The following is a 14,784-nucleotide window of genomic DNA, read 5'->3' on the forward strand; positions in this document are numbered from 1 at the left end:
TTTAATATGAACAAGCTTGAGGTGACTCTCCCAGAACTCCTCAATATGTTGAGGGAGGCAGAGAGTACTATTAAGAAAGAGAAGCCAGTTCTCTACACTGGTGAGACCAGAAAGAAAAGGAAAGCAGACAGGTCCCTTAAGAAGGGAAAGGGCAAGGGCAAACAAGGTAAAGCAAAGGTTGCTAAGAAAGATCCAACAAAGGACAAAGGCCAGTGCTTCCACTGTGGTAAAGATGGGCACTGGAAGAGAAACTACAAAGAGTACCTTGCAGAAAGGGCGAAACAAAAGCTTGATGAAGCTTCAGGTACATTCATGATCAGTCTCCATTTGTCAGACTCTTATGATAACACATGGGTATTGGATACCGGTAGTGCTTATCATATATGCAATTCGTTGCAGGTTCTGGCAAGACCTAGGAGACTAGAGAGAGGCGAGATGGACCTCAAGATGAGTAATGGAGCAAAAGTTGCTGTATTAGCTGTTGGCGAGGTCTCCCTACATCTGCCTAGTGGAGCTTTTATTGCATTAGATGCATGTTATTTTGTTCCTTCTATTATCAAAAACATTATCTCCATTTCATGTTTAACAGTTAGTGGATATAAATTTGTTTTTGAGAACAATGGTTGTTCGATATTATTAGATGATAAGATCATCACGAAAGGAACATTGCATAATGGTTTATTTATGTTAGACACTACTCCACATATCATGAATGTAAGTGTCTAAGAGGAAACGAGATGAGGTGAACAGTGCATACCTGTGGCATTGTAGGCTAGGTCACATCCATGAAAGAAGGATTCAAAAGTTACTAAATGATGGATATCTAGAACCATTCGACTATGTGTCATATGCAACTTGTGAGCCTTGCATTCGTGGAAAATTGACCAAATCTCCATTTAGTGGAACTGGAGAGAGAGCCACTGAGTTGTTGGAACTCATACATAGTGATGTATGTGGACCCATGTCAACTCATGTCATTGGAGGTTACTCCTACTTCATTACATTTACTGATGATTTCTCAAGGTATGGATATGTGTACTTAATGAAGTACAAGTCCGAGGCCTTTGAGAAATTCAAAAAGTATAAGAATGAGGTGGAGAACCAGACTGGAAAGAGTATCAAAACTCTTCGATCAGATCGAGGAGGTGAGTACTTAAGTACAGAGTTTACTCAGTTCCTCAAGGACCATGGGATATTATCCCAATGGACACCTCCTTATACACCTCAGCTCAATGGTGTCTTTGGAAGGAGGAATCATACTTTATTAGATATGGTACGGTCCATGATGAGTTTCGCTGACCTACCCATCTCATTATGAGGAAATACCCTAGAAACCGTAGCTTACCTTCAGAACAGAGTTCCAACTAAGTCGGTAGTGTCTACACCATATGAGATATGGAAAGGGAAGAAGCCTGATCTTAAGGTTGTTAAGATTTGGGGCTGCCCTGCCCATGTTAAAAGACACAACCCCGATAAGTTAGAATCAAGGACAGAGCGATGCAAATTTGTGGGATACCCCAAGGAAACTTGTGGGTATTACTTCTACCATCCCGAGGACCAAAAGGTCTTTGTAGCTAAGAGAGCAGTGTTCCTTGAGAAGGAACACATTCTTGACGGAGACAGTGGGAGAATGATAGAATTGAGCGAGGTTGGAGAACCAAGCTCAAGCACCACTCTACAGCCCGAGTCTGTTCAGGTACCTAATACACAAGTATCAACTTTACGCAGGTCTGATAGAGTATCCCATCCTCCTGAGAGATATGTGGGACATATTAGAGCAGAGGATGTAGAGGATATTGATCCTCAGACCTACGAGGAGGCTATTATGAGTATAGACTCCGAGAAGTGGCAAGAAGCCATGAATTCTGAGATGGATTCTATGTACTCCAATAAGGTTTGGAACCTAGTTGATGCGCCCGAAGGTATTGTACCCATCTGTTGCAAGTGGATCTTTAAGAAAAAGATCGGAGTAGATGGAAAGGTAGAGACCTATAAAGCAAGGCTAGTGGCTAAGGGGTATCGTCAAAGACAAGGTGTTGACTACGACGAAACCTTCTCACCCGTAGCAATGCTAAAATCCATCAGAATTCTATTGGCTATTGCAGCACACTATGATTATGAGATCTGGCAGATGGATGTGAAAACCACATTCCTCAATGGGAACCTCGAGGAGGAGGTGTATATGATGCAACCTGAGGGATTCGTGTCCAAGAACTGCCCAAATAAGGTGTGTAGGTTGCTTAGATCCATTTATGGACTAAAGCAAGCTTCCCGAAGTTGGAACATAAGATTTGATGAGGCAATCAGATCTTATGACTTCGTTAAGAACGAAGTTGAGCCTTGTGTATACAGAAAGGTAAGTGGGAGCGCTATCACCTTTTTGGTGTTATATGTGGATGACATCCTCATCATTGGGAATGACATAGGAATGCAATCCACAGTAAAGACTTGGTTATCTAGACACTTCTCCATAAAGGACTTAGGGGAAGCATCCTATATCTTGGGGATTAGAATCTATAGAGATAGATCCAAGAGGATGCTTGGCTTGTCCCAGTCCAGGTACATAGAAACCATTGTCAAAAGGTTTGGCATGGAAAATTCCAAAGGGCAAACATGAATATGATACCTTATGCCTCAGCAATAGGGTCTATCATGTATGTCATGCTATATACTAGGCCTGATATAGCGCATGCTCTGAGTGTCACGAGCAGGTATCAGGCGGATCCAGGCTTGGAGCACTGGAAAGCAGTAAAGTGTATCCTTAAGTACTTGAGAAGGACTAAGGATCTTTTACTAGTATATGGAGGTAATAGCCTTAAGGTTGAAGGCTACACTGACTCAAGTTTTCAGTCTGATGTCGATGATAGCAAGTCGAATTCAGGGTATGTGTACACCTTGAATGGAGGAGCAGCGTGCTGGAAAAGTTCCAAGCAAGATACCACTGCTGACTCGACCACAGAGGCGGAGTAGATTGCTACATCGGATGCAGCAAAGGAGGGAGTCTGGTTGAAGAAATTCATCACAGATTTGGGAGTCGTTCCGGATAGCGAGAAGTCAACCTCCTTATATTGCGACAACAACGGGGCGATTACTCAAATAAGGGAACCTGGGTCTCATCAGAAGTGTTCTGAGGAGGTTCCAACTTATCAGAGAGATCGTAACCCAAGGAGATGTAGCAGTGGAAAGAGTTCCATCCGAAGATAACATTGCAGATCCACTGACAAAGCCGTTGTCTCAGATTGTCTATGAGCGTCACAGGGGTCTGATGGGGATCAGACACATAGGTGATTGGCTTTAGGTCAAGTGGGAGATTGCTAGTCATAGGTGCCCAACAAGCCAATCACGTGAGTGATGGCACGTGTGACTTGATACAGAATCTTTTTGCTTATTATATTTTGGCGTATATCACTTTATAACTATTGCATAAATGTATATATATATTGTGATGTCCTTGGATTTGTGCAATGGGAATCGGATCGTGATGATATCACGATAATGAGATCGATTCACCTTTAAACACATATCCTAAATAATCCCGGTCATAGGTTACTCGAGAGGGACATCGTGATAACCGGATAGACTGGTGTGCTGTATACCCGTTCATATGATGGATGCAGCTGGTCTCATAGCTGCTCGTGTAGGGACACTAGGGATACAGTACAGGTGCTCATTGGAGAATGAGTTCACTGATTGATCCGCTTACGGAATGCTGGATGGTTGATGATGCCTTATTGTCAGACAGCGATTCCGTAGTCCTAGTGGTGTATCTGGTCCTTAGACTTGAGACACCAAGGATGTCCTGTATGAGTGCTCCACTCTTTGATACCAGACTTATAGGTTTGGCTGTCCCCAGATCTAGTACAGCTAGTCATTGGGAGTGGTAGTCGACCTTACGAGGGCTATTGAGTGTCAATAGAGGATCATCCACTCTCGGCGTCATGAGAGGAATATCCTATGTGTTCTTGCTCAGACAAATCCCTGGCCAGGGTCATTCGGGTTGAGAGAGAAAGAGTTCTCCAGGAGAATCCGATTAGAGCGAGACTCGAGTAGAAACCGTATGGGTCTGACAGCACCATGCTCGATATACGGTCTCTAGGATATTAGATGGATGAGGGACTATAGGTACATGGTAACTGAGGACAGACAGGTCCAATGGATTGGATTCCCCTGTATCGTCTGGGGACTACGGCGTAGTGGCCTAGTACGTCCGTAGTCGATGAGTCGAGTGAATTATTACAGAGATAATAATTCACTGAGTTAGAAGGAGTTCTGACAGGTATGACTCACGGCCAGCTCGATATTGGGCCTAGAGGGTCACACACATATGGTAGGCATTGCGATGAGTAGAGGTTCGGATATGAGATATCCGACGGAGCCCTTGTCTTATTGGATGCAGATCCAATACCCACTAGGGAAGGACCCATTAGGGTTTGACACGGGATCTCTATAAATAGGAGGGATTCACAGCCTCATAGGCTAGAGTCTTTGTTTGCCTTTCCTATTCTCCTCTCCCTCTCCACCTCAGAGTAGGCCTGGAGTTTTGAGGAGCGTCGTCGCAACCCTACTGTGTGGATCACCGCTAGAGAGGAGGACGCTTGACCTCCTTCACCCTCTCCTAAGGATCTGCAAGGAAACAGGGATATACGATCTCCCTAGGTAACACAATCTCTATACGCAGTTTTGTGTTTTGTGGATTTTTTGCGCACCAATCTTCGCACGACGACGAACATCTTTTTGGGAATCGGGGATTTTTGTTTTCTTGTTCTTCCGCTGCGCATATGATGTCGCCCCCCAATGATTTCCCAACAACTTCTTGTTACGAATGGCTCCTGGCGGGAGATTTCGGGTGATGAGGCGCCTTTGGCGGGAGCTCCGAGACCGGCGAATATGGAGAATCCGAGGAGTTATGATAGGTTTTAAATGTTGTGACCATCTCTCTCCTCAGGAAGCCCAATCATCGTCTCGCAATGGATTAGCCTGCTCTTTATAAGCTTCTTCCAGAACAATTGCCATCACTTTTGCTTAGTCCTTCATCTTGCACCCCGACTACTTCTGTCGGAGAAACAACAGACGTGAATCGACTGAGGGGCATCTTGTCCTCTTCTCGAGCAGTTAGGGAGATGGCCGAGGAGTGGCTGGTTGAGGCGGGACTGAGCCCAACCGCTGGGGGTATGGTTATTAGCTTGTTATGGATCATCCGCTCATCTTGAGCTAGGTAACCGACCAGGCTTTTGCTTACAGAGATGGTGGACCTCCAATCGATGAAGAAGACGCCTCACGCCAAGGCTGCAGCGCCATCGTCTCGGGGTGATGAGGGTTCTAGAGCTGGGGATGCCTTGCAGAAGGGCACACCAAAAAGGATGTCGGGGTCTCTGGAGGCAGGTTGCCCTCAAAAGAAGGCAAAAACTACGGTGCGGAAGACGTATGCGGGCTCGGTTGCTCGCGAGAGTGCAGCCCCAGAGTCATCCGGGGCTGCTCCCCAAGGCAAGGGCTCGGGGAGCGTGAGAGGAAAGGGGGTGACCGGATCGTCCGATGATGACCCCTCAAAGAGGGCACCGGTGCGCCCGAAGTCGATGCAGGACCTATGTCGTGTCCATTCTCAGGCCAAAGGCAAGCGGTACCAGGCCTTGAGTATGGCCGATCTTCCTGCAGGGGAGCTGAGGACTCCCTACGCTACTCGAAGGGCGACTCTTACAATCGACAGTCGAATCTGGGTTGATTATCCAGTTGCCCAGGAGTTCATCCAGGGGGTGCTTCACACGGCCATAGCCAAGGAGCTTTATTGCTCCTCCTCGGAGGCGCTGGCAGATCGGGCGGCCAAGTCATTTGTTTGGGTAGGTGGTGGTGCTCTTTTCTCGTTCGATTCTTCCTTCTTTGCATGGGTCTTCATGTCGATCTTTATGCAAGGTTAGCACTACACCATGGCGTTGATCGACCGGGTCCTTAACCCCGGGCCGGTGATCGAACGTCAGTCGGATGTCTATGTCACTCTTCGTCTAGAGAACCTGGAGTTGAGGAGCGAATCTGGCCCAAAGGCTGTGGCTGTAGCCGAACAACGCGCCTCGACTCTGGACAAAGAGGTGAATCACTTGAAGGCCAAGCTGGAGGAAAGCCGATCCTGCATCCGGATGCTGGATGATGAGTTGTTGACCCTCTCCCATGACGTCGAGTCCGCCAGGTCTTGGGCTTGGGCCGTCGAAGAGGTCCTGAAAGGGGAGCGACTGGTGCTACCCGAGAAGGTCAAGGGGGCGATTGCTGAGTACAAGTCATCTGCTAGGTTCAAGCATGGCCTGGTGAGGCCGGGGCGGGTGACATATGAGTTCGGGTACCGGGTTTCTTATGCTCGTTTTCGAGCGAGGTACTTGGACCTGGAACTGGAGTCAGACTTGTTTGCCGACTAGCCAGAGGATCAGAACATTGACATACCGACGGGCGTCCCCTTTAATGACGGGTCCGAGACTCCTTCGAACTAAAAGCTGTATTTTTTTTTTTTTCTTTGGTCAGGTTGTATTTTGAAACTGTATCGCCCGACCACAATGTGTATTTCTTTTCATTAATAAAAAGCTGTTGCTTTGGAATCCTGACTTTTTGTCTTTCCCGATTGTTGATGTGCATACTTCTTTTGACCAATAAAACATGTCTTTACGGCACCTTGGTCTTTGGTCTTCATGGATAGAACTTCTTTAAATTCGTCGCATTCCACGTCCTTAGCAGAGGGTTTCCTTCCATAGTCTCGAGTCAATAGGTCCCTTCTTGGACCACGTCGTAGACCCGATAGGGGCCTTCCTAGTTCGGCATGAGTTTTCCCCTTGCTTAGGTCAGGTCACTCACCTCTGCCTTCCGAAGGACGAGGTCCCTGACCCTGATCGATCATGGATGAACTTTGCGATTGTACATCCGATCCGTAGCCCTTTTGTATGCCAAGGAACGTAGGTGTACCTTCGCTCTTCTTTCTTTAAGGAGATCTAGGTTTGCTCGTAGGCCCTCCTCGGAGTCTTCTCGTTTATAATTGGTGGTGCGCAAGGTCGGGAACACCATCTCAGGTGGGAGGACTGCTTCGGTCCCGAACGCCAAGCTAAACGGAGACTCTCCCGAGGTGGTTTTGGGAGTCATTCACATTGCCCATAGAACACTAGGAAGCTCGTCCACCCAGGCTCTATGCACGCCTGAGACCCTCTTCTTGAGGCCCTCCAGAATTGCCCGATTCATTACTTCGGTATAGCCGTTAGTTTAGGGGTGCGCGACCGAGCTAAACTTCAATTGTATCCCATACGATTGGCAATAGGCCTTGAACTTAGTGTTGTTGAATGAGCTCCGTTGTCGATGACGATAGCCCTCGGGATCCTAAACCGGATAATAATGTTCTTCCATGTGAAGCTTTGAACTTGTTTCTCGGTGATGGAGGCTAAGGGTTCAGCTTTAATCCACTTTGTGAAGTAGTCGACTCCCATTATAAGGAAGCGTCGTTGTCCCGAAGCTAGAGGAAAAGGTCCGAGGAGATCAAGTCCCCATTGGGCGAAGGGCCAAGCTGCCTCCATTGGGGTAAGAGGAACTGCCAACTGATGCTGTAGTCGGGCGTGCCTTTGACACTGTTGGCACCGTTGTACATATGATATGGCATCTTGGCACATGGTCGACCAATAGTACCCCTATCTAAGAGTCTTGAAGGTCAAGGTTCGTCCCCGGATGTGCTCCCCAGAAATCCCCTCGTGGAGTTCGATGAGGATTGTTTTAGCTTCTGATGGCGTGAGGTAGTGCAAGAGAGGTTGAGAGAAAGCTCAGCGATACAGCTTTCCACCGACCACGCAGTACCAGGCTTGGGTTCGCCTCAGTTGTCTTGCGACCGTCGGGTCGTTGGGCTTCGTCCCGTCCTTCTTGAAGCAGAGGATCTCTTCCATCCAGTTTGGCGAGTCCTCTATTTCGGCGACCTCGTGAGTTGGTATTGTCAGCATCATTACGGATTTAGTTGCCGGGGTTGTCGCCAAGCTATGAGCAACGGCCAATCTGGCCAACGCATCAGCCTGCGTGTTCTGCGCCCGAGGTACTCTAGTGACCGAGAGGCTGTTGAAACAATGGGCGAGCCATTTCGCTTCTATCAGGTATAACGTCATTGTTGGGTCCTAAGCTTCGTAGCTTCCGTTGACGTGTCCCATCACTAGTTGGGAGTCGTTGAAGACTTTGAGGTTGCTCACATGCATCTCCAGAACGAGGCGCAGGCCATGAAGTAGTGCCTCATATTCGGCCTCATTGTTGGTGGCCCGGAATTGTAATCAGAGCGGTCTCTCGTAGGTTTCTCCGGACGGGCCCTTGAGGATAAATCCGACCCCAGCTGCTTCGGCAGTGGTCGAGCCGTCCACATGCTCTCGTTGTTCTCCTGCCCAATAGCATGATCTTCAGGAGTTAACTCGGAGATGAAGTCAGCCAGTTCCCGAGCTTTGATAGCGGTTTTGGGGGAGTATTGGATGTCGAAGTTGCCAAGCTCGACCGACCACCCTAGCATTCGACCCGACGCATCGAATTTGGAAAGGATTTGTCGCAACGGTTGGTCAGTAATCACTTTGATTATGTGAGCTTGGAAATATGGTCACAGCTTTTGGGCCTGCTTCATCAGTGTGAGGGTCAGCTTCTTGATTGGGGAATACCGCACCTCGGGCCCGACGAGGATGTGGCTGACATAATAGACAGGTTGTTGTATTGGTGGCATTTCTCAAACTAAAACTGAGCTGACCGCTTGTGTCGAGGCCGCAAGGTAGAGACCAAGGGTTTTGCCTGGTTCGGGTGAGGCGAGTCGGGGCAAGCGAGCGAGGCACGCCTTTAACTTTTTCAATGCTTTCTTGCATTCTGGGGTCCATGGGAAGTTGTTGGCATACCGCAGAGTCCGGAAGAAGGAGAGGCACTTGTCGCCTGATTGTGACACGAACCTGTTGAGTGCCGCCAACTTCTCGGCAAGGCGCTGCACCTCCTTGATCGAGCGGGGGGGGGGGGGGGGGGGGGGTGAGTGCATCTCAGTTATGGCCTGAACCTTTTCCGAGTTGGCATCTATCCATCTCTAGTGGATGACGAAATCGAGGAATTTCCCCGAACTGACCCCGAAGACGCACTTCGTGGGATTCAGGCGCATGTTAAATTATTTGAGCGTTTGGAATGTCTTCGCCAGGTCAGCCAGGTGTGTGCTTGTAGTCTTACTCTTCACGATCATGTCGTCCACATATACTTCCATGTTCCTCCTGAGTTAGTGCTTGAACAGCTTGTCGACCATTCTTTGGTAAGTCGCCCTAGTGTTCTTTAAGCCGAAAGGCATTAACTTCGTAGCAATACACTCCTCTGCTAGTGATGAAGGCAGTGTTCTCTTGATCTTGAGGAGCCTTCCGGATTTAGTTGTATCACGAGAATGCATCCATAAATGTGAGGAGTTCATAGCCTGCGGTGGCGTCGACCAGTTGGTCTATCCTAGGAAGTGGATAGCAGTCTTTGGGGCATGCTCGTTTAAGATTAGTATAGTCAACACACATCCTCTAGCTTCCATTGGGTTTCTTAACGAGGACTACATTCGACAGCCACAGAGGGTATTTCAACTCAGTAATAAATTCTGCCTCTTTAAGGCGGTCGACCTCATCGCCGATCGCCTTCTACCAATCAAGAGCGAACTTCCTTGGCCTTTACTTCACCGGCCTAGCCTCGGGGTCGATGTTGAGCTGGTGCTAGGTCACCACTAAGTTGACCCCGGGCATCTCCTTGGGGGGGCATGCAAACACATCGACATTTTCCCTCAGGAAATCGATGAGTTGGAGTTGATTTGCTTCGGGGAGCATCGTCCCGATTTTCATGGTCAAATCAGGCCGGTTCCTTTTCAGGGGTATCTCGATAAGTTGCTCGAGGGGTTCCAACTACATCGGTGCCACGGGTCCTTCACGAGGATCCAGGACTTGACGGGGGTGTGACTTCTCTAGGAGAGTAACCGCTATAAGATAGCATCGCCCTGACTCTCCCGGATCGCTTCAGGATTCCCTGATCCCTGTCGAAGTTGGAAACTTGATGGCTTGGTGGTAGATGGATACCACCGCTTTCAACTTATTGAGCATCGATCGGCCAAGGATGACATTGTAGGCCGAAGGTAGGTCGACTACCATGAAGGTAGTCATTATCGTCTTGGCCTGCGGCTCTTCTCCGATGGTGATAGCGAGGATGGTGGTCCCGAGCGGGGAGATAGAATCCCCCGTGAACCCAGTGAGTGCTGACGCCATGGGGGTGAGGTCCTCCTTGGTCAAGCCGAGCTTCTTGAAGGCATCGAGGTATAACACGTCGGTAGAGCTCCCGGTGTAGACCATTACTCTTTTGACCCGAGCGTTGGTAATCCGAATGGAGATCACCAAAGCATCGTCGTGATAGGAGCGCTCGACCCTTTCGGCTCCGAAAGTGATTTTAGGCTCGAGCTCGGATCGAGGACATTTCTCGACCGTGCTCCAGGCGTAGGCTTTCCTCGTCGTGGAGCTACTACTGTCGGCTACCGGTCTTCTGGAGATGACATCGATCTATCTTTCGACGGGTCTCCTGGGGCATGGAGTTGCTTCCCGGGGTTCCTTGAGATAGTGCCCAAGGTGACCTCTTCAGATCAGGTCCTCGATTTGATTCTGGAGGTCACATCAGTTTTCTGTGTCATGATTGTAGTCTCGGTGGAACCTGTAATATTTGGACCAGTCTTTACGAGTAGCTTTCATGGGGTTGGGCTATCGCAAGAGGCCCTTCTCCATAATTTGGAGGAAGATCTCGATACAAGATGTGTTTTGAGGGAGAGGCGGGGGCCTCGGGAGGAGCAGCTCTTATCGGTCGGGCCTCTAGTGAGGTTGCACCAGGGCTACTGAGGTTGTTCCTTGGGATTATTCCGCCATTGGCCTCTTTCCGTCCATGCGCTTTCCTGCCACCAGAGCTTCGGCGATGATGTACTGGTTGGCGTGCTGGAGCATCTCGGGGATGGTTGATGGCGACTTCTCGATCAACGACCAAAAGAACCTTGAAGGCTTTAAACCCATCAGAAACGCCTGCATGATTAAAGAGGGATGAGCGTCCGGGAATCCCCCGATTTTAGTGGCAAAACGTGCCACAAATTGAGAGAGCGACTCGACTTCGCACTGGGACAATGCGAGCAAGGTGGCCATGGAGGTCTTGGGTCACACGCTGGCGAGGAAATTCTACTCGAACTCCCTTGCGAGCTGGTCGAAAGATGAGACCGAGGACGGGCGCAGCTGGCTGAACCACGCTTGCGTTGGTGGTCGGGAATGCCCGACACATCAGGGCATCGGAGGTGCCATAGAGGGTCATCTGAGCCCGGAACGCGATGACATGCTCTGTGGGATCGGAGCCGCCATCGTATGTCTCCAATACCGACAGCCTGAAGTTGAGGGGTACAGGCTTGTCCTGTATTTCCTGAGTAAAGGGGGATCCGCCCGAGCTGCCTTCGCCCGACTCGCTCCGCGACTCCTGGAACTCACGCTGGAACTCATCTAGGTGTTGGTTGACCTAGGATAGCTGGATCCTGAACGAGTCATCCGCCGAGTCAGACGATATGGTGTTAGGCTCGGAGTGGGGCGGAGTGATTTGGCAAGGTGCGGGTATGCTCTGCTCGGGCAGACCTCTTGGGTCCATCGTCTGCTCTCGGGCTTCTCCCGTCCCGACCTGCTCCCTGCTCGGCCTTTACCGTGTCGGGTCGATCGGGGGAGCCGCTAGCTGCATGATATGGGGAATGAGTGGGGACGATCGTCTGCATCATCCCCGTCATTGCCTGTATTTGCTTGGTCAGCCTGAGGAACGCCTCGGGCGACACGGCCGAGGGTCTCGTGGTAAGTCCGAGGGGTGACAACCCCAGGTCATTAAACAAGTGCCGGTAGCGATCTGGCGTCAAGGCCGGGATCCCCCCGTCTCTGAGGACAGGGAGGGGCTGATCTCCTGGCCCAACAGAGGGGTGACCGACCGGTGGTTCTCCTTCGGGGAGAGCTCCTGCGGGATGCTCCTACGATATGTCCCTCCTTCTAGTGCCAAAAATGTTGGTGAACTGATGTGCCATGGTTAGTGAGTCAGCACGGCCTGGTCCACGGATCGATGTCTGGAGTCTTCGATCAGATGAGTTGGTCGCCGAGGTCGGTCGAGCCCTTGCGATGGGGTGTCGACGCGGGGTGTTGATCAGCGTCTCTTAGTCCGAACACCGGTTAGTGGCTCGCTGTCTGGACGTTGGTCGACGACTCCAAGGTCGGAACGCTCGTGGCTCGAGGGTGGTCGCTTTCCTAAAAAATGGCCTTCGTCGGGTGATTGCCGACTATGGCCCCTCCAACGAGCAAGTCAGTCGTGGGTTGATTTGTTCTTTTTTTACCTCCTTTCGGGCCAGATGCCGATTTGGGATTTTTATACTATTGTACAAGGGTCGATCATACATGGGTTTGGCATGGTGACCGATCCTCGATAGGTGAGATGGTACCTTCGTGCGGCTACCGTCTCGGGGCGCACGGAATGGCGCCATGCGACGTCGTCTTGGACTTTTTGGGATGGGACGTATCGAGTAACGCCTTAGTACGGATTCTGGCTTAGCACGTGGGATTGCTCCTCTTGCTAACATGGCTGTAGTGTGACATGTTATCGATCGTGACGAGGTGAGGTCTAGACCCAAAATATATCTTATCAAGTACTAAGATGAGGCTGGTTGTTCTAGCGAGGTAATAAGATGAGGCTGGTTGTTCTAGCGAGGTAATTATACACATGTATGATAGCAGAGCTCTTAGCCTTAAATATTACTACAAAAATATCCTATATTATAACAAGCAAAGAGATTACATGTTTTAGATTTATCTCAATATGATTGTTAAGAAACTATTATCTACTTGTCCACTCTGAGTATGTTATATATATATATATATATATATATATTTATATATATAACCTAAGATCTATCATTTGTATAATATTATACTAACAATCCAGATGTGTCAACATAGACTAGTCATCTCCGCCCAATGATCATTGGCCTCAGCCATGGGACACCTTCAAAGCAAAAAATAAAAAACCTGGCAGATAGAAACAATAGCGACACAGCCACTTTAGACTTCCTTACCAAGTAAAACAATGGCTGCAAGGCCGGCCGAATAATTATATACTACAACGCTATTATTGCGTCAAGACCGTGTCCTCCTCCTCACTGCTCTATCTCTTCACTGAAGACCAAGCTCCAGAGTAGCGGTATCTTGTCTTGTCCCTTCTCTTACACACAACATCATCCTCTTCTCGCATAGATCAACCCTCCTCGCTCTCGTTTGCCTTTGTATTCACCGTTGCTAGGTCAAGGCAGAAGAAGTCGTTCGGTCATGGAAGGTGGCGAGAAGAAGCAAACGGAGCCATCAAACGACGAGATGGATTCATCGGAACCAGTGAAGGAGAACCCTGGCGCCGGCCGGTTCTACGATTGCACGTTCTGCAGGAGAGGTTTCACCACAGCGCAAGCGTTGGGCGGCCACATGAACATCCACCGAAAGGATAGAGCCAGGACGAGAGTCTCCGGCAAGAAAGACGGTGAAGGATCAGGTAGTGGCGGCGCTTCTTATGACCCCAACGTGGACCACCAACGCTCTTATCCTCCGGTGTCTCGTCCTGTGTGCTTCGTGTCATCGAGTTCTTCGAGTCGAGAAGTAGCATCATCACTTGGTGCCGACAGGAGTTTGCAGACCAGGCCGAGCGAACCAACTCGTTCTAGTGGCGAGGGGGGATTGCTCCCACAGATGCATGAAAGGACGGTAAAGAATAGAGGAGAGGAGGAGGAGGAGGAAGATGATGAGATGGAAGAAGTGGATTTGGAGCTTCGACTCGGCCATGACCCATGACTCACACTCGCTGCTTCACCACTCGGTTAGTCTATTCTACTCTCCACGGCGTAATGGTTGCTATTCGATTAATTCTACGTTTATTTCTTGGAGAAGAATATGTGTGATGATAAGAACCGAAGGGCTATAACATATGCTTGAGTTCCGAGCATGTATTTAGGGTTTGGTGGATCATATATTTCCTAGAACAACTTGAATGCAATTTTGTCTCCCAAGGCTGTGTGTGTATTCCATACATTTTACGAGTGGAAGAAGAACGAACTATATTTTTCATGTTCTACTTGTCATAAAACAACTTAAATGATTCCACTATTTTCTTAGGCAGACTCAAATTGCATCGAGAAGTAGTTTATCTTATACATTTCATCATCTTTTTCTTGTTCATGTTCATGATTCATCACGTTATGTAGAGTCTCTTATGTTGATGATCATTTCATTTCGTTTCTCATCTCCCACTCGCATAGCTTACTTACATTGTAGGAAAGGAATGATTATGGATGGAGGAGATTGGGTAGCATATTAAGAGTGATGATTAGTTCTACATGGTTAGGAAGTTAAGTGAATTATGTGTATTGGTATCGGCCTATGGCTTAATTGTATTCAACTTTCATTATGAATCAGATATTTGGACACCACCTTCGGAGGCATTTAGCATATTATCTTACATTTTCATGTCGAAACCTCCGTCATTGGTAAGATCTTTGTGAGAATGTTCTAAGTCCGCAACATCGATCCTTTCTATGCCCACAAACTATTGGGTTGAAGATGAAGATAGCTACACAGTCAACTCATTCACAAGATTCGAATCTTTCTCGTCTGTAAAGATCCGACTATTAGATTCTCCGAATCTATCTGTAGAACTTGCGGCGAAAATATTTCACACTTACGGTCTAAAGAAATGGACATAATAACATCAACCAGT

At 48.7% G+C, this 14,784-nt stretch overlaps 1 protein-coding gene across 1 annotated transcript; it reads left to right on the forward strand.

The window, feature by feature from the left end:
• Positions 1–13,349: 13,349 nt before the first annotated feature.
• On the forward strand, positions 13,350–13,862 carry LOC103973836 (transcriptional regulator TAC1-like). Its single transcript, XM_009388501.3, has one exon. It carries the CDS (start codon positions 13,350–13,352, stop codon positions 13,860–13,862), a length of 513 nt encoding a protein of 170 aa, XP_009386776.2.
• Positions 13,863–14,784: the final 922 nt, after the last annotated feature.

This window comes from Musa acuminata, chromosome BXJ2-2 (assembly GCF_036884655.1).
Source record: "Musa acuminata AAA Group cultivar baxijiao chromosome BXJ2-2, Cavendish_Baxijiao_AAA, whole genome shotgun sequence".
In the NCBI taxonomy this organism is placed as follows: domain Eukaryota; kingdom Viridiplantae; phylum Streptophyta; class Magnoliopsida; order Zingiberales; family Musaceae; genus Musa; species Musa acuminata.

What these genes read in the sequence shown, in the direction of transcription:
- LOC103973836 (XM_009388501.3), top strand. Translation starts at nt 13,350, where the DNA reads ATGGAAGGTGGCGAGAAGAAGCAAACGGAGCCATCAAACGACGAGATG.